This window comes from Engraulis encrasicolus, chromosome 13 (assembly GCF_034702125.1).
Source record: "Engraulis encrasicolus isolate BLACKSEA-1 chromosome 13, IST_EnEncr_1.0, whole genome shotgun sequence".
NCBI lineage: Eukaryota > Metazoa > Chordata > Actinopteri > Clupeiformes > Engraulidae > Engraulis > Engraulis encrasicolus.
In genome coordinates, this window is record NC_085869.1 from 23259577 (window position 1) to 23284576 (window position 25000).

At 49.1% G+C, this 25000-nt stretch overlaps 1 protein-coding gene across 4 annotated transcripts in view; it reads left to right on the top strand.

Annotated features, from left to right (window-relative positions):
- hdac4 (histone deacetylase 4) overlaps positions 1-25000 on the top strand; it is a 285327-nt gene that overhangs the window by 233490 nt on the left and 26837 nt on the right. For all 4 annotated transcript variants that reach the window (XM_063213475.1, XM_063213476.1, XM_063213478.1 and 1 more), the window contains 5 exons: positions 1956-2011; positions 4173-4260; positions 6409-6528; positions 8456-8553; positions 21862-21980. In XM_063213475.1, the coding sequence (XP_063069545.1) occupies positions 1956-2011; positions 4173-4260; positions 6409-6528; positions 8456-8553; positions 21862-21980 (481 nt within the window). The remainder of the gene's footprint in view (positions 1-1955; positions 2012-4172; positions 4261-6408; positions 6529-8455; positions 8554-21861; positions 21981-25000) is intronic.

The window sequence follows — 25000 nt, forward strand, 5'->3', positions numbered from 1 at the left end:
AGTGCACTTTGATTATACTTCACCCAAGTGACTTCGAAGTGTGATTTTCTATAGTGCGCTTTAAAGTAAATCACTTTAACATATTGGAAGTATACTTTTTCTAAGTGCACTATGATTGTGCTTCATCCAAATATATTCAAAGTGTGCTTACACAAAGTGCATTTACCCATCATGCATCATCATGCATGTACCATCATGCAATGCACTTCTTGGAGCTACATTTCTCAAACAGAAATCCATTTACCTCTAAGGAATATCTTTGGTTTGCATGAAAATATTACTCATTGTTATATTCTGCATTTATTGTAGGAGTTTTAACATTTTAAAGTGGTACACAAAAAATGGCCATGTTCCCACCGTCATTATGATGGTCACGTATATGTTCTGGTATATATAGACTCACACTTCCCATGATGTCATGGTGAGAGGTAAGTTGGAACTAGTTGTTCAAACAAAGAATCAAGGGTCACCATTCGTGATCAATTCAAATGATCAACTGTAGGAAGGTGGAACAAGAATGAAATAAAGTGAAATGTGTATCTGAAATCTCTGTAACAATGCAATGATTGTAAATGTCAGTTGTGCTAGGCATGCATACTGTATCACTACTGTGACATGTGGCTGTGTGTAATGTACAAGCTCTGAGAACCAGCATGGATTGTAATATTACATTTATATTATTCGTTGTACTTGGGAGTGTACTGTAAATATACTTCAAGCATACCTGTTATATATTTACAATACTTAATATGATATACTTTTTACATACTTAAAATGTTCCAATGTAGTCCAAAGAAGCATGAAGTTAATATACTTTTATTGTACTTCTAGTAACAATAAAATGTTATAGAAGTGTACTCAAGCACACTATTAATGCCATACGAATGCATGAAAAGCGTGTTTGGAGCATACTTTCAAAAGTATGCTTGTAGTGCACTTAAAGTTGTCCAAAAGCGGTGCCAATTTAGCATCCTCAGTGTGCTGCAAGTGTGCTGAAGTACTGCTTTAGTAGTGCTTCAGCGCACTAATAGTGCAATGAAGCGCACTTTAAATCGCCGAAAATAGTACACTTTGTACTAAGTACGGTCAAAAAAAGTACACTTTAAGTATATGGGTTTTTCACCTGGGCTCTCCTCTCCTCTCCTCTCCTCTCCTCTCCTCTCCTCTCCTCCACTCCTCTCCTCTCCTCTCCTCTCCTCTCCTCTCCTCTCCTCTCCTCTTCTCCTCCTCCACTACAATAATATCCTCCACAGCAGGCCTGTGTCATAATCCCCTGCAGCTGGCTCAACATCATTTGAATGGGACTCCCCTTTAGTTCGGCCGTCAGAAGGGAAACACTCGGGTGGGGGGTGAGGTGTGTGTGTGTGTGTGTGTGGGGGGGGGGGGGGGGGTGTTGGTGGCGCTGGTGATAAGTGGCCGGGGGGTTGCACTGTCCCCACATGCTTCATGCTCAGTGACCCCCATCTCACATATACATATGCAGACGTGCACACACACACACACACACACACACACACACACACACACACACACACACACACACACACACACACAATATACCTATGGAGGCTTGCTCAAACACGCACACACAGTCATAACCCCCCCCCCCAACACACACACACACACACACACACACACACACACACACACACACGCCCCACACACACACATACAGAGTCTTTGTAGAACATACAGCACTCTTGTCCGACACGGCAGGTGTGTGTATGAGGTTCTCCAACCCAGCTGCCCTGCGCTGGAAAAAAAAGCATTAGGAATGAGTGATGAGGAAGATGTGTCCCTGGAGGCTTCAAAGCAGGGAAAGAATGTTCGTCTGAAGGAAGAAAAAAAAAAAAACGAATAGTGTCTGTGTTTGCCTTTGCACGTGTGTGTAGGTGTGTGTGTGTGTGTGTGTCTGAGGGTTAAAAAATGTGTGTTTTTTTTTTATTATTATACAGAATGGCTTTGCTGTGGTGCGGCCACCAGGCCACCATGCAGAGGAGAGCACCCCCATGTAAGTGGACCAGCACTGCCGCACACACACACACACACACACACACACACACACACACACACACACACACACACTACGCACACACACACACACACACACTACGCACACACACACACTACGCACACACACACACACACTACACTACCAGTGTTGCCAGATGTGTCTGACCAAATCCTGCCCAAAAGGTTCTCAAAAACCGCCAAAATGCGCTAAATTCCGCCCAATTTCAACAAATTACATTGACTTCTATGGGCCCAAAACGGCTTAAAAAACCGCCAAATGGCCAATTTTTCCCGTCTTTGCCCGCCGACGCTCATCCCAAGTAGCCCAATTGGGCGGGCACACGCCCAATCTGGCAACACTGTACACTACACTACACTACACTACACTACACTACTGTACACACACACACACATGCACACACACTGCGCACGCACTATACTACAATACACACACACACACTACACACACACACACTATACTACACACACACACACTCCCCTCATCCCGTCCAATGTCTGGGTCAGGGAGGTTCACATCAGTCACCCATCACAGCCAACAGTAGCAGCCTCAGCTCCACAGTAAAGTAAAGTCATGCAGCATTGCATCACCCCTGCTGCTCCTCGTTTGCTCTCTCTTCATCTCTCACACACTCTTTCTCTCTCTCTCTCTCTCTCTCTCACTCTCTCTCTCTCTCTCTCTCTCTCTCTCTCTCTCTCTCTCTCTCTCTCTCTCTCTCTCTCTCTCTCTCTCTCTCTCTTTCTCACGCGCTCTCTTTTACACACTATCTCTGACTCACATTTACACACACTATCTACTTGCCCCCCCCCCCATTTTTCCTTCTTTCTTTATCTCTCCTTTTCTCGCCTCTCCATCTTCTTTTTTTCTTTATCTTGCTCTCTCTGTCCCTCTCTCTCTCTCTCTCTCTCTCTCTCTCTCTCTCTCTCTCTCTCTCTCTCTCTCTCTCTCTCTCTCTCTCTCTCTCTCTCTCTCTCTCTCTCCTCTTCCTCTTTTCCCATCCGTCCAAAGATCTTGCCTCTCTTTTTTTCCCCCATAGACACCCCTTAAAGTGCTAAATGAATTCCAGCTTAGCGTCAGGCTCCCCGGCCAAGTGTTTGGGGAGGCAAGTCAGCGCGGAGCAGCACAGCACAGCACAGGCCTCAGTCAGACCAAGAGCTTGGAAGTCGATCATTTTCACACGCCGAGGCGAGACTAGAAACTAGATTATGTCCAATCACTAGTGCTCTTAATTAACTTTTTTCATCACTAGCCAAAATGGTTAATCTTACTACTCAAACACACATTCACCTGTTGGTCAAAGTGGCCAGTAAGTTCTACCAGCCAAACTAAAATTTCACCAGCATTTGACCGTTTGGCTGGTGTTACTTTAGAGCCCTGCCAATCACAAAACACTGGACCCTAAACATTAAAGAGATGCTGCCCTGGTTTAATTACTGGCAGTGTCCTCAGCCAGCGCCCCATAGCCAGCGCCCCATAGCCAGCGCCCCATAGCCAGCGCCCCATAGCCAGCGCCCCATAGCCAGCGCCATCTCATGTCTAAATGAGAAACCTGATGCAGATGTTCATCGTGTCAGCTGTAGCACAATATGTGTTTAATGGTGGATTTGTATCCAGTGAAATTGATTTTATGTATGTGTTTTATGGAGAAAGTAGATCTTTATGTGGCGGGGCCGTACATGATTGAAAGGTACTCCAGTCTCTAATTGAGCTCTGGTGTTTGGGGGTTGCGTAGTGGTGGTGGTGGTCGTTGTCGTGGTGGTGTTGGTAGTGTCTGCGGTGGGACTGGGACGCACCTTTAGCCAAGACCAGTCTGCCAGGCATTGAGAGAGATAAGGAAGTCTATAACAACATTTTTAGTCATCTAATATCAGTTATTTTAACCCCACCAGCCAAAATGAATGTTTATCTCTGGCTCGGAGAGGTCTGATGTAAGGCCCAAACTGTTATGTATGGCTGAATCACCACACCACTAACTGACAAGCAGACGAGAGAGCCAAGGTGGAGCGCCAAGGTGGAGCGCGCGCACACACGCACGCACAAGCACACACACACACGCACCACAGCTGACTTGTCTCACTCTTCCCTTGTTACTTTTCTCACCCCATGTCTTTCTCTTTTTTAATAATTTTCCAAACAACAGGGGATTCTGCTATTTCAACTCTGTAGCCATTGCAGCAAAACTCCTACAACAGAGGCTCAACGTCAGCAAGGTTCTGATTGTGGACTGGGTGAGTAGATGAGCCCTCACGACACAAGAGTGCAGGCATTAAAGTATTCAATTATACCCTCTATGAAGCCACCTGTGCATAGCTTAACCCATATAAGCGTGGAGACACATATACGCTGCATTCAAGTTCTTGACATTTGAGGGTTTTTTTTATTAAAAATGTGGGTATGTTAAAGGTGACTGAACACATTCTAGTGCAAAATGAGGGTCCGAGCTTTTAAATGCATTTTATTTCATATTTGTATGGCCTTCGGAGGCTGAGATATTTAGGATTATTATAGGCAGAGGGCACCTAAAGTTGGTTAACACAATACCCTATACACACATACGCGAAAGCTTTCAGCTTTCAAGTTAAAATGACCATTCAGCAAAATGAATGGAAGCTGTAACAAACTGTCACAGCAATGTCCTAAGTATTCAGTTATACCCTCTATGAAGGTACCCCCCCCCCCCCCCCCTCCGCATGCATAGCTGAACACAATGCCCTGTACACACATGTCCTTGTTGACCTCAGCTATACACAAAAAGTGCCCTATCCCAGTCCAAAGTAGGTCTGGAAGAACACTAGACTCATCACCAGATTGCCCTATAGGCACTTTTGCATGCCACAGGTCAGCCAGCGCGTGTGCGTGTGCGTGTGCGTGTGCGTGTGCGTGTGTGTGTGTGCGTGTGTGTGCGTGTGTGTGTGTGTGTGTGTGTGTGTGTGTGTGTCTGTGTGTCTGTGTGTCTGTCTGTCTGTCTGTCTGTCTGTCTGTCTGTCTGTCTGTCGGAGGAGGAGGAGGGCAGACGGTAGACGTAGCTATGTAGGACAAGGAGTTTATCCCGTCTCTTGTCGTCTGCCTGCCTTACGGTAGCGGTGGCGGCTGCTGCGGCAGCATGAAATGCATCCACATGCACAGGAAGCCCGGTGGCGTCACGGCTAGCCTGCCCTCTCCTCCTCTCCTCTCCTCTCCTCTCCTCTCCTCTCCTCTCCTCTCCTCTCTTCTCCTCTGCTCTCCTCTGCTCTCCTCTCCTCTCCTCCTCTCCTCTCCTCTCCTCTCCACTCCCCTCCACTCCTCCCCTCTCCTCTGCTCCTCTTCCCCTTCACTCCTCCCCTCTCCTCTGCTCCTCTTCCCCTTCACTCCTCCCCTCTCCTCTCCTCCTCTCCTCTCCTCTCCTCTCCTCTCTCCTCTCCTCCTCCTCTCCTCCTCTCCTCTCCTCTCCTCTCCTCTCCTCCTCCTCCTCTCCTCTCCTCCTCTCCTCTCCTCTCCTCTCCTCTTTCCTCCCCTCTCCTCTGCTCCTCTCCTCTCCTCTCCTCCTCTCCCTCTCCACTCCTTCCCTCTCCTCTTCTCTCATCTCTTCTCTCCTCCTTTCCTTTCCTCTTCCCTCATCTCCTCTCCACGCCTCTCATATCTTCTCTTCTCCTCCTCTCCTCTCCTCTCCTCTCCTCTCCTCTCCTCCTCCCCTCTCCTCTCCTCCTCCCCTCTCCTCTCCTCCTCTCCCTCTCCTCTCCTCTCCTCCTCTCCCTCTCCTCTCCTCCTCCTCTCCGCAGGGCTGACAGAGGGGCTCCGTGCACCTATGAAATGGCTTTCATTTCCTCCCCCTCTGTCACAGTAGAGCAGAGCCGCCTCTCAGTCACCGAGAGGGGCCTTAGAGCTTGCGCATACTCACTCACATACAGACATACGCGCACGCGCACGCACGCACACACACACGCATACGCACACACGCATACGCACACACAGAGGCATTTGAGTGAGTAGCTGTGGAAAACTCTTGCCGGACCAAATAAATGTCACAGAAAGACAAATTTAACAGGTTATTTTTCTCAAAATAGTGTTTTGTTTCAGCGCCGGGGACATTTAAGACTGACAAATGTGTTTTGCAGTACCGCATCTGATGCTGTCATTATTATTCCTGAAGAATGTCCTCTCTCTCTCTCTCTCTCTCTCTCTCTCTCTCTCTCTCTCTCTCTCTCTCTCTCTCTCTCTCTCTCTCTCTCTCTCTCTCTCTGTCTCCCTCCATCACCTGCAGACAGACACCCTGCAGACACACACACACACACACACAGCAAAAGAAAAGTGTCGGCAAATAGTTTTACTCAGCTCCGATTAGAAACCATAGAGGAGATATGAGTACTCCGTTGACCAATGATGTTTCTCTCTGGCAGGACGTCCACCATGGCAACGGAACCCAACAAGCCTTCTACAGTGACCCCAACATTCTCTACGTGTCTCTCCATCGCTATGACGATGGCAACTTTTTCCCTGGCAGCGGGGCATCTGATGAGGTAAAAAATACAAGTGTTTTGTTCAGATCAAATTGCTCATCTCTATCCCATACTCCAGGGTTCCCACTGGATTTTAAAAAGTAGCAAAAAGGAAGTAAATGAAAATGGTCAAAATGATGGTCTGGGAAAAGTAATAAAACGTAGTTCACGGTATCTCATGAGGTAGTACATTTTTCGAACCCCCATTCTGCATTTGTCTATTTCTTTAAAGTAGCCTAACTATTTTTGAAAGTGAGCATTTTTATGCAGCAAGTAGGACCCGAGTGATGGTAAATGGTGTAGCATGCACACATATAACTAATCCGGCAAAACCACACTGTGACATTGCTTTTCTCATCAAACCGATTCACCCGTGTTAGTATTGTTCCTCTTTACTGTGGCTAATAATATGGACCCAGGGCGTAATTATCACTGTTAATTGGCTAAACCTGCAGCCGAAACACTGCAAATAGCAACAACTTGTTACAGGCAATGATAAAGTTACAGTAAATGATCCTGGTGGCATGATTCAAAGCCTAACGCACCTCTGATCCAATCTGCCCTCTTCTCTTCTCTTCTCTTCTCTTCTCTTCTCTTCTCTTCTCTTCTCTTCTCTTCTCTTCTCTTCTCTTCTCTTATCTGCTCTTCTCTTCTCTTCTCTTCTCTTCTCTTCTCTTCTCTTCTCTTCTCTTCTCTTCTCTTATCTGCTCTTCTCTTCTCTTCTCTTCTCTTCTCTTCTCTTCTCTTCTCTTATCTGCTCTTCTCTTCTCTTCTGTTCTCTTCTTTTCTTTCCTTGTCTCTTCTCTGCTCTTCTCTTCTCTTCCCCGATCTTCTCTTCCCTCTCTCCTCTCCTCTCCTCTCCTCCTCTCTCCTCCTCTCTCCTCTCCTCTCCTCTTCTCTTCTCTTCTCTTCTCTTCTCTTCTCTTCTCTTCTCTTCTCTTCTCTTCTCTTCTCTTCTCCTGTCTTCTGCGAGGCAGCTCTCATTAATACTGCATCCTTTAATCTTGTATTAGGCGGTGGAGAGAGCGTGTGCGAGCGTATGCCGCTAAACCTGCAGCCTGGCAGCATAAAGCAAGCCAGCACCTCTCTCTCGCTCTCTCGCTCCCTCGCTCGCTAGCTGAAGGATTGCCTCTTAATTGACTCAATTGTGGGGCTAAATGTTGTTGTTAGTCAGAGGCACATTGGCAATAATGAGCGGCAAATCCAATTACTCCTCCCTCTAATATTGTCTTTAGTGCTTTTTTCCTGACACCTCCCCTAATTGTGCTGTTTTCCCAGAAGACAGTTTAGTTTGATGATATGGACTTTAATGACCGGATCATTAGCAAACCTCATCCACAATCTCTCTCTCTCTCTCTCTCTCTCTCTCTCTCTCTCTCTCTCTCTCTCTCTCTCTCTCTCTCTCTCTCTCTCTCTCTCTCTCTCTCTCTGTCTTTCTCTCTCCACCACAGACCATAGTTGAAAAACATGGTTGTCTTCAGTCACTAAACAAAGCACAGCTGTTTGTTCAATTGTCTAACATTACACAGAACTTGGTCAAACCAAAACAGCATTACTAATTCAAACCCATTGACTACACACAATTCGCTGTAGCTATGACTAACAAAAGCTTTAAATGTCTCAGTCTCGTGTGTGTGTGCGTGTGTGCGTGTGTGCGTGTGTGTGTGTGTGTGTGTGTGTGTGTGTGTGTGTGCGTGTGTGTGTGCGTGTGTGTGCGTGTGCGTGTGCGTGTGCGTGTGCGCGTGCGCATGCGTGTGTACCTTGAAAAAAAAGAAAAACTAACCCTACTCAGCATCTGCTCTTGTTGTTCTGTACATTTCCTGTGCACTTTGTATCTACTAGTGATGTCGGCTAGGATTATGTCCTCGATTGCTAGTCGCTGTGGTTAAAAATCGTCTGCCAAATGCAATGTAATGTAATGTAATGTAATGATGTGTGTGATTCGCAGGTGGGCAGTGGTGCTGGAGTAGGCTTCAATGTGAACATGGCCTTCACCGGTGGCTTGGAGCCTCCTATGGGCGACGCAGACTACTTGGCAGCATTCAGGTAACACGCCAGAACAACATGGACAAACAACCCTTTCATTCATTTTTATTTTCAATGAATATTCTTGTTTATATTTATTTATATTATATTAGTATAGTTATGCCCCCTTGGACGGGTGAGGCATGAAATGCAATTTCGTTGTGTGCATTGTGCAGTGAACACTTTTGTGCTGTGGAGTGCTGTGTCACAATGACAATGGAAGTTGGAGTTTCACTGGTGAACTGTATTTTATCTGTATTTCCTTAATTTACATCCTTCATTCTCTGTGCTTTTTTGTTGTTGTTGTTGGTTTGTTTTTGTTGAAAGATGAAAGACTCCCTTATTGTATTTTGCATCCCATACTCAGTCGAAGTGCTCACCCTTCAGGCTTCACTTGTGTAGTGCAGCTCTCCATTGGGTCCTATCAGGGCTGAGGACTGAGTGGATTTACTGCTCCGTCTCCTCTCTCCTCACCCAGATGGAGGGAGAGAGAGAGAGAGGGAGAGAGAGAGGGGGGCGAGAAAAGAGGCAGAGCCTGTTATACTGTAGAGCAGTAGAGACCTGTAGAATAAATGGATGCAATCCGAGATGGTGGACCTACGAGGTGGCGGCACAGCACCTTAAGCCACCGTGTCCCCTGGCTTAGCGGGGAGGCTTGTTGGCGACAGCCGCTTGGTTAACAAGCCCTTGTTTTATAGAGCCCTCTCCAGCTCCTGAATCCCGAGGTTTTTTTTTTTTTTTTTAAAGTGTTACGGTCATGCTATGTTGAGGGTTCACTGCCTTGTTCACTGCCTTGCCCGGGGTAATTTAATTAAATCTGAATGCATCGTATTGCTTGAATGGATCAATGCTTTTTAGCTGTTGCCTCATTTTCTGAGATTTCAAAGTTGCATGCAGATCATCTGAGCTGTTGTATGTATGGGGTCACAGAGAGATCAATGTTTCTCTGAAAAAACAATGGCTCGTGACTCTCTGCTGAAGCTGAGCACCTCCCACCCCCTGCACCCCTACAGCGCCCCCCACACCACCCCAAAACCATCCCTTTTATCTGTTGAGTATGATGAGAGCCTTTCAAGGCGTGCCAGTAAGGCTGAGATCCATTAGCCCCGCTGTCTGAGCCTATTAATAACCCCTCGTGTGTGCGCCCCCACCTCCATCGGTCTGCCGTGCCTTGCTGCTCCCGCCCCCCCCAGGGAAGAGGGTGCGGGTCCGATTCGTGCCGCCCCACCTCGGGCCGCGCTTTGAACTGGCCTCCGCACTCAACGCGTTCAGGCTGTGCAACGCGTGCAGGTGAGCCCAGCCAGACGGACGGATGGACGGACCGTTAAAGCACAAAGACTGATCGGCTCACCCCCCTGCTCATCTCCCTCTCTGCTCTCTCTCTCTCTCTCTCTCCTCTCTCAAACAAACCCGTCTTCCACACATCTTTTGAGGGGTTCATCTCGCTCTTTGTACCCCCGCTGAGCTGTCGGCAAGGAAGTGTGGCTGTAAATCTCTCCGCGGCGGAGCGAGCTCTTCTCTGATGGACTCCCCTCCACTGCCGCCGCTGACACCACCGCCTCTGGCACGCTCTCCTCACGGCACGCATGGCCTAAATGATGCCAGCTGGGTCACAGGCACCGCCCCCTCCTTCCCTGACCCGCCACGAGGATTTGTCACGTACACACACCCCATATGTGAACCCACCACACTTACAGTAGGCACGCTCCTCTGCCCCTCTTACATACACAACACCACACCACCTCATCGTATCATGTGCTCCTTGACTTGGCAAACTTTATTAATATAAGTGTTCTCAATTAGCTATAGCATATTAATGTTGCGAGCCTTTTTGATGCATTTTGAAACGGTCAGTGAATTTTGGGAATCTCAGTTTCAGTCGCCTATGTTGTGAAGTTGTTGGTGAATAGTTGAGACCTTTTTTTTTTAAATAATTTTTCAGGGGCTTGTCATGCCTTTTACAGGATAGTATGAGATGCTGACAGGAAGTGAGTAGGAGAGAGAGAGATGGGGGAGGATTGGGAAATGTCCCCGTCGGGAATCGAACTGGGGTCCCCATGGGCATGAAAGCCCAAATGTGGGGGGGCCTTACCGCGTTGCACCACAGCGCCCCCAGTTGAGTCCTTTTTTTAAAGTGAATCATATAGACCAGTGGTTCCCAAACTATGGTACGCGTACCACTGGTGGTACTTGAGACATCTCTGGTGGTACTTGGAAGAATACATTTTTTGTGCTTTGATTTGAAGGCTGATCAAGTTGTTGCAGTTGAAAATGTGTCTTTTGTCTCACATTTTGACCTTAGGTCTCACATTTTGACCGTGACCGTAGCTGTTGATGCCGTTATGAACCTCTCCTTAATTGACTGGAAAAAGTGAATGAAAGGCATTTGCTGCAATATTCCAATGTTGGTTGTCAAGGTGGTACTCGGAGAGCTCAATATTTTCTCGGGTGGTACGTCACACAAAAAGTTTGAGAACCACTGATATAGACCTTTTGAGTGGGCCGTGAGAACCCCTGAATGACTCAGTGAGCTGAGCGTGGCAGAGGGCTGTGATTCATGTTTGTGCTCATTTTTTGTGAATGAACTTTAAGTGCATTTGGATTTGGCGCCACCATTGTGGGCTGCGTCACAGTGCACCACCGATGCACACACTGAGTCAGTGTTAGTCAAACTGTCAAAAAAAGGCGACTTGCTCTCTCCGTTCATCCCTCCACTCATCCTCCCCCCTTCTTCTCATTCTGTTCTTTTTTATTTCTGAATGAGCAAGGCTGTGAATGAATGAATGAACAGCTCCCTTTCACAATCTCACTCTTTCGTTCTCTCGTTCTCCCTTCCCTTCCTCCCTCTCTCTCTCTCTCTCTCTCTCTCTCTCTCTCTCTCTCTCTCTCTCTCTCTCTCTCTCTCTCTCACTCTCTGTTTTTCACTGTGCCATATGACTCACACGGGCCTACCGTCCCTGCCAGCTACCTCTCCCTCAAGCCTTGGCATGGAGCGGAAATCCGGTCACACTACTCATGCGAGGGTTTTTGCAGCAACTACCGCTGCTATTTTGGAGCGTGTCCCTCCGCGCTCAGCCGCTCAGGCACACTCCGTGGGCCCCGTCCCCGTTTACCACACGACCCAGAGGGCCACGTCACACTTCAGCAGCACGCTGTCCTTGTTTTTTGGACGACGGCTTTGGGAATCCGCTATCATGTTGGTTTTTTTGGAGGACACATTGTGGTGGTGACCGAAGAGAGCTCTTCCTTATCCTTGCCGATGGAGCATTAAAGCTTTTTATAATGTTATATCACCTACCTACCGGCTTTACTGCTAGCCTAACAGCCAGCTGGCTGCTATTGAGATGTTGACAACTGAGCAGACACACAGTTGGCTGTGGATGATGAGCAGAGCATCTCCAATGAGCACCAGCGCTAGCCTGGTTAAGCAGCGCTACATTTCGGCCCAAATTGACCGCTGATGCTGCCGGTGAGGATGGAGTTGTGGAGCAAGCTTCTCACCAGCTCCGACACCACTCCACTCTCCCCCCATAGCACTCCTCCTCCTCCTCCTGTCTTCTCATCTCCTCCTCCTCCTCCTCCTGTCTTCTCATCTCCTCATCTCCTCCTGCCCTGCCGTGGCTCTGTTCTCAGGCCGCCTTATTTACTGCTCCCAGCGGAGAGGGGAGGGCAAGCACAACAGCTCATATATCTCCCTGTCTCTCCTCCTTTCCTCCCCTCCTCCTCCCCTCCTCCTCCTCCCTCCCCACACCACTTTTATTCACCTCCCTCTCCTACCCTGATCGCAGACACACACACACACACACACATGCATACACATAACCACACTCCTCTGGTCCTCTTCCCTCGTTTCCCCTTCTTTTAGTTTTGCTTTGTTGGCGCTGTGCTGTGAGACAATGCGTGCCTGGCGGGCAGGGCAGGCAGCACCTTCTTGTTTAGCCCAAGCCCGTGCCACGTTGCATTTGCAGGGGATCAAGCCTGAGATGCAGAGAGAGAGAGAGAGAGAGAGAGAGAGAGAGAGAGAGAGAGAGAGAGAGAGAGAGAGGGAGAAAAAAGATAAGAAAATTGGCTGTAATGAAAAGCAGAAGCCCAGGCACTCTCACCATGAACTTGGAAACAGAGAGGAGAATTGAAGTTAATTCAAACCAGCTCTCCGCAATGCCAGATGACAGGGCTTTGAAGTGTTTTTTTCTCCTTCTGCCTCTCGCTCCTTTCTCTTTCTCACTCACTCCTTTTGCCTTCTCTCTCTCTCTCTTTCCCTCTTTCTCTCTGCTCTTTCTCTTTGTTTTCTACAAGTGGACCGATTGAAAAAGCCTTTGAGCCTGACAGATAACCATAGCTAGAATTAACCCTTCGTAGGTCCCTCGTTGTGGTTCAGCAAGCCTTGTTTTGACATTTTTTTAATAAGCGGGGTCCCGCGTGTTCACCTAAAAAACCCCACTGGCAGGCGTCTGTCTGCGGATTAAGTAACATTAAGGCGAAGATCGATTTTCAGATTCCTCATGTTTCCTCACCCCACAAAATACCCCAAACTCCTACTCACTCCCAAGACCGGCAATTTGTCTCGGACCTTTTCGAGGCGGGAAATCTTGCTTGGACTATTGCTAATTACCAGTCATAAATCTAAGCCAAGCGCATCCAGTTTGATGCGAGTGCCTTCCTTTCACCGGCTCCAAAGTGCTCAAGAAATCCTCCCCGAAGCGGCGAGCATGGCTGTCTCTCTCTCCCTGAGGAGCGGAGTTGGCTTCGAAACGGAGGATTGGGGATTTAAGAACGGCAGGAAGGGAGTGAAGTTTGGATGGAGGAACGGAATGAGGATATTGTGAGAGAGGGAGGTCTTCACCTCGCTTGTCAGTGTCATTTTAGCAAAGATGCAGGCCCAGAGGAGGAGAGTAGAGGAGAGGAGAAGGAGGAGGAGAAGAAGGGAGAGAAAAAAAGCTTTAAGAAACCTCAAGTTGGATCTCAGAGGGTGTGAGTGACTGCAGGAGACTCATGGCTCTTCACAACTGGCGGCTGTTGGAGATAACGTTGCTGGATCCTTCAGGGACTGGGCTTTCCATCTTTCTCCGCCTTTTCCTCTTTGTCCCATTCTTCTGTTTCTCTTTCACACACATACTCACACATACGTCTCTTTCTCCCTCTCTCTTTCTCACACACACACACACACACACCTCTGTCCCTACTCTCTCTTTCTGCCACTCTTTCTCCCTCTCTTCCTCTCTCTCTCTCTCTCTTTCTCTCTGTCTCTGTCTCTCCCCCTCTCTCTCTCTCCCCCTCTCTCTCTCTCTCTCTCTCTCTCTCTCTCTCTCTCTCTCTCTCTCTCCCACTCTGGGTCTTGCTGAACGTGTTCCAAGGGGACCTGGCAGGAGCTGAAGTGTTGCTCCACTCCACGCCCTCCGCGTGCTCCGCCAGTCCTCTCCCTCCCTCTGACTCATTTCTGGCGGCATTTCCTCAAAACAGGGAAGACACGAAGGTGAGGAGGTGGAGGAGGGAGGACGAGATGGAGAAACATGGAGGCCCATGCATCAGTCTGCTCAGGATGGCCTGCTCAGGGGAACCACATCACACATAACATCACACTCAATACAACTGGTGTGGGCTGTGTGTGTGCGTGTGATGGTCTTGCAGTTGTAGCACAATGACCGCTTTCAAGCCTTTCTACTCGATCCCAGTGGCTCCCAGTGTTGGAATGAGTAGTGTCTGGCCCCCATTTTGCTCTTGATGTTGGTTCATAGTGTTAAGGAGGTGTGTTTTGTGGGGTGAGGGTGTTTTTGGTGGGGCACGTTTCACACTCTCGTGTCTGATTACTGAGTCATGGAGTTTGTGCAGAATTCCTCCCGTTTCGCCATGCCGTCGGCCCTGCTCTCTCTCTCTCTCCAAATATTTATTTGACCATGAAATGGATATTCTCCCTCATTTCATCGCCCGATTGGAATAACACAGCGGCGATGAGAGAAGCTGTGTCACGACTTGCGTGTCAGTATTTCGTACCCAAGTGCCGTACCCAAAGTTCTGCCCCAAAGACGACCTGACAATAATTCACCTAATTGGTGAGAAAGGGTATATGCTATGCTCCCAGTCCCAGAAGGCCCTCAGAGGAGGTCTTGGTTATGCCTCATTCCGCCTTTTATGTGACTGATCTGCAAGATTGCCCTGGCGTTAAAGGGGGTCTTTCAATTTAATCTTGGGGAAGGCCGCGTCCGTGAAAAGAGGCAAAGCGGGATAGTGATTCTGCCAAGCGTGTTTGGAAAAGGCGAGAGCAGTGATTCTCAAAGCGTGGCCCGGGGACCACTGGTGGTCTGCGACAGAGCTCAGTTGTTCCGCGAGGGGATTTTTTATTTTTCCAAGACAAGGTAACAGTAGGCTATATTTGTAACAATATTACAAAGCTAACCATAGCTGAAGTCCTATTTTCACCACAATAAAACAGGCGTGCAATGTGAAAAGTAAGTGATCTGCCTCAAAAATAGTAGTGTCAAATTAGAACCTGTCAACTGTCAATTCAGTTGACGGGTGGTCCCTGAAATTTTTTTTTGGGGGGGGGGGACAAAGTGGTCCTCCGTCTGGGTAAAGTTTGAGAAACTCTGGCCTAGAGGCCTGTGCTCGCTCTCTCTCTCTCTCTCTCTCCCTCTCTCTCTCTCTCTCTCTCTCTCTCTCTCTCTCTCTCTCTCTCTCTCTCTCTCTCTCTCTCTCTCTCTCTCTCTCTCTCTCTCTCTCTCTCTCTCTCTCTCGCTCTCTCTCTCTCTCTCCCTCTCTCTCCCTAAGCTCCAGGCCCTCAGCTCAAGCATCCCCCTGCCTTTGAAGATCCCACAGACAGCCTGTGCGGATGAAAGGAGAGACGCCAAGATGGGTCTGTTACAATCAGAAATCTGGAGCCCCACGATTCTTCTCTCCAGTCCAGTCCATATCCCTCGTCCTGTCTCCTCTCTTCTCGGGCCACTTTACGCAGATGATCTGATCTTCGCTCATTTATGAGGAATGGCCTCGGTTAACAAGCCCCAGGACTTGGAAGGAGGTTAGATAGCGTGGTGGCTTTTTTTGGAGGGGGGGGGAGCAGGCCAGGTGGACTTGGGTGTTTTTAGATCTTTAGGGCCCTTTTGTGAAGAACGTGAGGTGTGCAGATTACCCCAACAGGTCAGAAGGATTTTTTTTTTTTGAGAGGCCTTTTCTTTGAGAGACCTCAAAGCCTCTTGTGAGAAATGGCGAGTTGTGAGAACCAAGTTCCCAGGAGGGTTTTGCACTCCACCACCAGGGGCACTGACCGCTGTTCCTGGGCCCAGGGCAAAGTCATCTGAAAGGGACCCCTACCCAATACACACAATGTAATCAGAATCCAATTCTGGGCCTCCTATGTCCCTCGGCCCGGAACAACATGCCCCTTTGTCGTCGTCGTCCTGTTCACCACCATGTCCATTTCATGCTCCTCCAATGAGAGTCGTGACAGATAGACAGCCCCAGTCCCTGTGGGGATCACCCTGCGCGTGAAGCCCGCTCATCTCAGGGGAGCAATTCTTCATTTTCACCCCACCCAACCACACACACACACACACACCCAACCACACACACACATACAGACACACACATACAGACACACACATACAGACACACACATACAGACACACACATACAGACACACACATACAGACACACACATACAGACACACATACAGACACACACATACAGACACACACATACAGACACACATACAGACACACACACGCACACACACACACACACACACACACACACATACAGACACACACACACACATACAGACACACACACGTCTCACACACACGTATCACACACGCACGCACACACGGGGACACACACATACGCACACGCACACACACACACACGTCTCAAACACACGGACACACACACATACAGACACACACACATACACCCGTCTCTCTCACACACACACACACACCTAAGCAAATGTTCCACATTTAGCCCCAATCGTGTCAGTCGGAGTAGATGAAAGCAAAAGGTCTGGTCCCAGTCGAGTGGAGGAGCGAGACTCTTCTCGAGGCAAGGTTGAAAGGGTTACGAGTCTGGTTTGACGTTTATTCATTGCATATCTGTGTGGTCCTCCAGACAATGATTCATCCATCACTGTTCGATTCGACTTGGTTAGCTTAGCGGGGAATGATCGCTCGCGTCAGAGGGAGGTCATAAAACACAGAAACGAGCTGACAAATCAGCTGACATTACACGCACACACACGCACACATTCACACACACACAGACAAACATTCACACACATACAGACAAACATTCACACACGCACAGACACAGACACACAAACAAACAAACAAAAAACAGAAATACGCCACCCCCTGCTTCAACTATGCAAGCCATAAATTTCAATGTGCTTAACCCAATTAGATAGATTTCTTTTCATCTTCACATTGATGCAGTCTGATTCATTTGGGTAGGCATTGTGAAATAACCCATTTTGTGCATTTTGCACGCATCCGCTCGCTGTCACGCACGAGCATTCAAAGGGGCTCATAAACGCTGCCTGGGACAGATAATTGATCATGGAGGAGTGTCACGCCTGTTGCGTGGAGGCAAGGTGACAGCCGGAATGTGACGAGGCCAGCACATTTTGACGAGAGCCTGCTCCCCACTCACTTCAAAGCACTTTTTGCAAGAGCAGTTGAGTGTTGGGGTTGGGGTTGGGGAGTGGGGTGGGACTTGAGTCTACCCACATCACCACCACTAGCACTGCTGTCATTCCTAAAGCAACCCCCCACTGTCTTTCTCAACCCCCACCACCGCCACCACCACCACCCTCCTTCCTCCCTTCCTTCCAGTTCCAACCCAAACCCAAGCCGCCCCCATCCCACCTACCCCCCCTTTTCCTGGTCTGTGGCTGCCCCTGGAGTGCCTGTGGTCCTGTTCTCCAAAGAGTCCCGGGGCCTTTCATGTCGGGTAGTTGGAGCTGTTGGGGAAAGAGACGTGGGATGCTTGGTGCTTTTGCTGTGGTCAGACAGCCACAGTGGCCTGGCAGGTTCTGCGGGCCTCCCTCAGCGAAGTGTCACCTGTGGTGGAGACCAACCTGGGGGAAGAGAAGAGAAGAGACAGGCCTGCAGAGGAGAGGAGTCTAGTAGGGGCTGACGGGTGGAGGCAGGGCCGGATTAAGATGGCCTGGGGCCTCTAGGCCACACGTTGCTGTGGGGCCCCCCGAAAGGCAAATTTCAAGACAAGTTTACACAGACAGTGTCATAAGTACAAGATGGGAATTAAGATAGCCTGCCTACTAACTGTACTCAGCATATTCAATTGATGATTTTTTTTTTCCATATTGGATCTTGTCATAATTCTGCAATTTTTCACTTTTGGTCAATCGGGGCAGAGGGCCCCCTGGCAGGTGGGGGGCCCCTAGGCTGCAGCCATATTTAGCCTGATGCTTGAATCCGTCCCTGGGTGTAGGAAACACGGCTCTTTGTGCAGCAGTTCAGCCCGCTGAGAAAACTCACGTACCTCTCTCTTCACCAGGAAAGCAGTTCCAGCCATGTCGGACATAATGCTCTCCTTGAGAGTGCGGTTGTCCACCATTGCTTTTATACGGACAGCTGTCATGAGGTTTTTGCAAGGGTGTATTTAAAATTATGTAATCTGTGACGTGTTTCCAAAAAGCCCTGACCAAAAACCCGCTGCTGCAGAAAAGCAACAGGGGAAAATACTGTGGGGGTGTGCAGAGTTCTGGGTTTGCCTCTTGGTTTGTTTTGCCAGCTAAAGAAACTACATTTGCACTACTTGTTTCCCCTTCTTGCTTTTTTTCCCGCTTGTGTTTTTATGAATCACTCTTTTTCGCTTGTGTTTTTATGAATCACTTTTTTTTTTCGCTTGTGTTTTTATGAATCACTTTTTTTTTTCAGCCGAATGTACTCAGTATGCATGTGCACAATCACACACACACACAATTACCAGCAGCGCTGACGGGTCACATCTCCATTCCCTACATTGACCTTACCCCCCCTGACTACGCATGTCCCCCTGTGACGCAGACTGTAAACTCCCAGTGGCCTTCCTCCTTTGGGGTCTGTCTACTCTCGGCCCTCCTAAAAATACACACAGCAGCTCTTTCTGTGGAGGGCACCCAGGCCTGGGGGGGGGCGCCAGGCAGCTAGGGCAGTGTTTCTCAACCTTTTTTTAGGCGAGGCACCCTTTCAATTCAAGAAAAATCTCAAGGCACCCCAAACCAACGAGCCGTAACATGGTATCGCATTCGATACCACACAAGCCTTGAAATGTAACACATTTGGAGATGTTCAAAGTTGCAGCTTTATCTCAGGCTATGTGGCCATACAAGGGTGACCTAAATTGACATATTGTCCGTAAATGGTGGATGAAAGATTCCACTAAGCATTCATTTATTAGTTTAGATAGGCCAAGGTATTATGTTACATCATTTATTTAGGTCAATTTCACATTTCCGCGGCACCCCTGAGGGGGGGGTGTGCGGCACCCCAGGGTGCCCCGGCACCCCTGTTGAGAAACACTGAGCTAGGGTGGCGGTGAGGCGAGGCGAGGCGAGGCAAGACAGCTCAGAGGGGGGTGCCCAGGGGGGGAAGGTTTGGCGTACAAGTGCCCTGGCGCAGCCTGTAATTGTGGCGAGCCAGGGCGAGCGCTGAATGGAAAGAAGGAGGCCCCCGGTGCTCAGCTGCTGCAGCCACTAGATCAGGCCCGGCCCAACCCGGCCCGGGGCAGGCTCAGCCCGGCCCATTCAGGAGCTCCCCGTCCCGGGAAGGCTGCCCACCCACAGCCAGCAGCGCAGCAGGCCAGCGCCGTGTTCCTGAGGTCGGGAAAGTAGAGGGCGCCGGCTGCACCAGCGAGCAGCACACAGCCACACCGCTAAATGCACAGGGGGGGCGGGGGGGCGCCAGCAAACACCAACACACGCTACAAGCGTGACATACATAGAATGCACATGGCTGACGAACTGTATGCAAACATCTCAGTGTGCAAAGACTATTCCCTGGTGCATGCACAATGCACATGCACTGTAGTCATGTCATGTGCATAGTTGCACCGCATAAATGCACAGCTCATGAAGTAATGGGTCACTGGACTTTAATACTGACAGCAGCCTCTCGGTCTGTGTCTGGAGACAACCAGGTAGGGAGAAAACGGCCTTCGCTTAGCCACCAGACACGGGTGTTAGTCAGGTTAGGGTAATAAAACTGTCTTATTGCTTTGGGCCTATTTGGGTCTTCCAGGCCAAAGTGTTCAAAGGGCAGGATTACAGTAACTGCCCCCGTGCCCTGTAAACCCGTGCCAGAGTAACCACACATCATCCTGGCCTGCTCTGTGTGAGAGTATAGTGGTGAGGGGTGGGGGTGTGGCTGAGAGAAAACATTGAGGCGATCTACACCCAGCGATCTCAGCTGAGCTAGCAGCAACTCTACTGTTTTCATCACGACTCGGCGGCCAAACCTCTCCTCCCTCCCTCCCTCGCTACCTCTCCACTCTTCCTTTTTCTCTCCTCTCCATCCTCCACCTCATCTTCCTCCTCTTCCTCTTCCTACCACTCCGACTCCTCCTCAACGTCCTCCCAGCAGTCAAACCTTGGCCTCCCCTCCCTCCCTCCTATTCTGCCTTCTCTCCCTCTCCACTCTTCCTTTTTCTCTCCCTCTCCACTCTTCCTTCTTCTCTCCTCTCTCCTTCCTCCACCTCCTCCTCCTCCTCCTCCTCCTCCTCCTCCTAAACGTCCCAGCTGTAGAGGAGCATTAAAACTCCGCCATCTTAATATAGGCTCACAGCTGTGACCACCCCTGGAATGCGGGAGAGAGAAGAGAAGAGAAGAGAAGAGTGGAGAGGGGAGGAGACGAGAGGAGAGGAGAGGAGAGGAGAGGAGAGGAGAGGAGAGGAGAGGAGAGGAGAGGGGAGGAGACGAGAGAAGAGGAGAGGAGAGGAGAGGAGAGGAGAGGAGAGGAGAGGAGAGGAGAGGAGAGGAGAGAGGCCAGGCATGGAACGCCCGATAAGAGCGCACGCTCTTCGCTCATAACATCCGCCCACCTAATCGAGACGCACATCTTTTTTGTCTCGCTCTCGGCTCGTTTTGGTGTATGACACACACTCCCTGATAACCTTTCCCGCGTCAAGGGCCATCTCCCCCAGATCTTGCTCTCCCCCTTATAAACACGTGCGCACACACACAGACAGACGAATATGACCACAAGCACACACACACTCTCTCACACACACACACACACACACACACACACACACACACACACACACACACACACACACACACACACACACACACACACACACACACACACACACACACACACACAAAACTCTCCTCACACACAAGACACACACACTCACACTCACACACACACTCACACTCAAACACACACACACACACACACACACAAGCACACAATATGGGGTGAGAGGAGAGGGCCAAGGCCCCTGTGGGGACAGACTGCCAGAGAGCGCAGCATTGCTGCTGTGAGTTATTTCACGCCATGCAAGCGGCCCAGTCGGTCGCTGACTGTGTCATCCAGCCAGACCCCCATTCCAGAGCGGCAGGCAGACACACACGGGCCCGGCAGGGCCGGAATAAGATCGCCTGGGGCCTCTAGGTTACTGTCCCGTTCCCCCTACCCCGAAGGCAAATTTTGCCTCAAATTTACATAGGCAGTGTCATAACTACAAGCTAGCAATTAAAAAATAACAGGTCTACCAACTGTACTCAGCGTGACGGATTCATTTTCAATATTGCACCTTGTCACAATTCTGCGATTTTTCACTTTTGGCCATCAGGGCCCGCTGGCAGGTGGGGGGCCCCTATCCATATCTAGCCTATGCGTTATGCCGACCCTGCACGGGGCAGGCAAGGGGTTTTGCTCCGCCACACCGCAGGGCCATCCCTGGGGCAAGACGGCTCGAGCAGCTGCTTCAGGCTTTTCTTTTCTTTTTCTTTTTCATTCTTTCTTTCATTTCTTTCTTTTTTCAGTGTTTCCTTTCCCCCCCCTTTTTTTCTGTTTCATAAAACTCAGAGCCAGGGAGTCGTTGCCCACAACAGCAATGAGCCATAAAGACACATTCCTCCCGCGAACGATCAGCCGTGCTGAAGTCATAGGATGTTGGGTGTTCTGTTGAGGTTTCTTTTTTTGTGTCCAAGTGAAGTTAGCAAAGCTGGAAGGGAGGAAGTGTGTGGTTTTTTTTTTTTTTTTCACACCTAGCTAGTGGAACAGGAGGTACTGTAAACAACAAAGTGCTGAGTGACGTCATTGCATGTATTTTTGGTTGCTTGACATGTGAAAGTGATGTGTGCTTTTGTGTGCTTTTGACGTCCACAGGACGGTCGTGATGCCCATCGCCAACGAGTTTGCCCCAGACGTGGTGTTGGTCTCGTCAGGCTTCGACGCTGTGGAAGGCCACCCGCCACCCCTGGGAGGATACCGCCTCACCGCCAAATGTGAGTTCAAGTTCAAGTTTATAATGTAACTGAATTCTGCACAACTCTGTGTGAGCTCACCAAAGCTCATTCCTAACAACTGTGTTTTATACTGGTGATATGGCCAAATAAAAAAAAAAAAAAAAAAAAACTTGAACTGGAACTGGTCCCGCCAGTGCCAGCCAGGCATTCTCATTCTTGACACTCACACAACACCCCATTTAGTTAAGCTCTACAGCAGTGATTCTCAAAGTGTGGTGCGGGGACCACTGGTGGTCCGCGACAGAGCTCAGGTGGTCCGCGAGGGGATTTGTACTTTTGCAAGACAAGCCAGCAGTTGGCTATATTTGTAACATTATTACAAAGCTAAACATAGCTGTAGTGTTATTTTTTTACCACAATAAGACATGCTCGTAATGTGAATAAAAAGTAAGTGATCTGCATCAAAATTAGCAGTGTCAAATTAGCACCCGTCGTCAACTGTGAATTAAGTTGACAGGCGGTCCCTGAACATTTTTGGGGTGACAAAGTGGTCCTCGGTCTGAAAAAGTTTAAGAAACACTGCTCTACAGCCCCACCAAAAAAGTACAGTTTATCTGTATTCAAACCCAGTCTGCTGCTCCCTGCTATTCACTTTCTCACTCTCTCCCACACTCTCTCTCACACTCTCTCTCACAAACACTTTCTCTCTAGCACACACACACACAGGCCTTTTCTCTCCTTTTCACACACTGATCTGTGCTTCTTATATTCTTCTATTAGAAATTCTAGCATTTCTGTACATGTTTGTAAAGGAAAAGGAAAAACCTTTTTCATTCGAAGGACCACTTCCAATTCCTCCAAGGCCCGAAGAAGTCTTCCAAGGGCCGTACTGTGAACACAAATTAGAATTTCCCCCTGCACTTATTGAAGGTGGCCACCTTTACGAAAGACTCCACCTTCTCTACATCTCCTGAAATATAACTTTAGTCTATTGCAAATGCAATTTCTAAGATTCCTTTACAAAACATGTCATATTTCATGTGAAGCTGCATAACATTAAACTTATATCTGGGGCCGGATAAGACCGCCTCAAGGGGCGTAAACGAGACGGGAGTTGCCCACCCCTGGCACGGACGTACCCTCTCAGCCAAGGCCATACACAGTGAGAGCCAGGTCCCCTTTTTGTTTACGTACAAAAGAGCACAATGCCTGTTTTTGTGGAATTTTTACCTTCAAATAGCCATCGACCCCTGGGACACACACTTTGATACCTAGAGGGGGGAAAAACATCACAGCCATTGCCACTTCAGTGATGTGTGCCGCTATCAGGCAGCATAATAGTTTTTTTTCTTGAAAACAGCACTGCTCTGCAGATAGCATACCTCTCCAGCGTTTGTACTTGAGGTTAATAGTGATTTTTAAAGCACCTTGAAATAGTGCCCGCATAGCATAGCCCCGCGGTCTAATGCGATTAGTGGGCCACTTTTGGAACTTTCCAAAGCTCTTTTTCGGGGGAGGGAGATAACATCTCTCCCCAGCCGCCGCTGCTGCCGCACGAGCGTTCTCAAACAAGCCTGAACACAGGGAGGCTGTTGACTGTTGCAGAGGGGGAGGTGGTGGTGGTGCAATGGATTGGAGGTTTTTTGGACAGAGTAGGAGTGGTGTGGTGGGGGATAGGAGAGTTCACAAACCGCAGTTGAAAAAACCTTTTTCCCAGACCGCGCTCGTCCGGTCGGTTTGCCGTTGCGCCATTCGTGCCGATAAACGTGGGCTTAAATCTGATGGCTGCCGCTGCAGCTGATCTGAGCGCCACTCAATGGTCTGTGACAGGAGTGCGCTCTCTCCCTCTCTCCCTCTCTCTTTCCCTCTCTCTCTCTCTCTCCCTCTCTCCCTCTCTCTCTCTCCTGCCCCTTCTGCCCTCACCACCTCAACCACCACACAGCTCTGTAGCCGCACCCCTGCAGCCATCAACACACACACACACACATGCACACAAGCACACATACACACACGCGCACACACATGCATAGCCACTTTCACAAACATGCTAATGTTATGCTAAAAGACTCTGTGGATTTCATTCATATGTAGCCCCAAACACAAGCTGTTTGCTCAAACGCAGGTATACACATAGCTAATGTATACATGTGTACATACATTTGACATTCCATATTCATGTGCATCTTAACTAGTCCTCTACCGCACTTGCGAACCTTCTTTCCTACTCTCTCATTCAGACACACTCGTAAGCGCACGCACGCACGTACGCACACACACACACACACACACACACACACACACACACACACACACACACACACACCCACCCATAAGTACACACTCCATCCTCTCACCACAGCTGTGGTTGGGCTGAGGATGGGCTGAGTGTGTGTAAGTGATACTGTACAGGGTGCTGTGCGTCAGTTGCCCACTTCTTGCCGTGCATGTGTCTGGTCTCCGGCAGGTCAGGACAGAGTGTACTACCGGTAGATAGGGGTGTAAATCACAGCCCCCACGACTATACGATACGGTATTGATTTCTTAAAGCAGGAATTTGATTATTTTTTAGATACTTAAGAATTCCCTACGGAACGATTCAGGTCGATTACATTTTTTCCAATTACTTTTCTACTTCTTTTATGTTACGGAGCCAGGGCACTGGACAGGAGCCAGCGATTCAATTATTTTCGATACTTAAGAATGCCCCACGATAAGATGCGATTCGGTTAAATGATTGGCCTTTGGATCGATGCATTGATACATTTTGATTATTATTTACACCCCTATCGGTAGACCAGGAGAGCCTTGGCATGCCAGCCACAGCACAGCACTGCACTGCCAGACACCAGCCGCACTGCCACAGCACAGCCCAGCCCAGCCTCTCCTCCATCCTCCCTCTGCCACCCCTTCCCATCCTCCCCCTCTCCTCCTCTCCCTCCCCCTCCCCTACTCTCTTCTCATTCCTCCTCCACCTCTCTTCCTCCACCACCTCTCCTTTCCCCTCTCCTCCTTTTCGGGTTCCATTTATTGTCTCCTCTCTTCCTCTTCCTCTCTCCCCC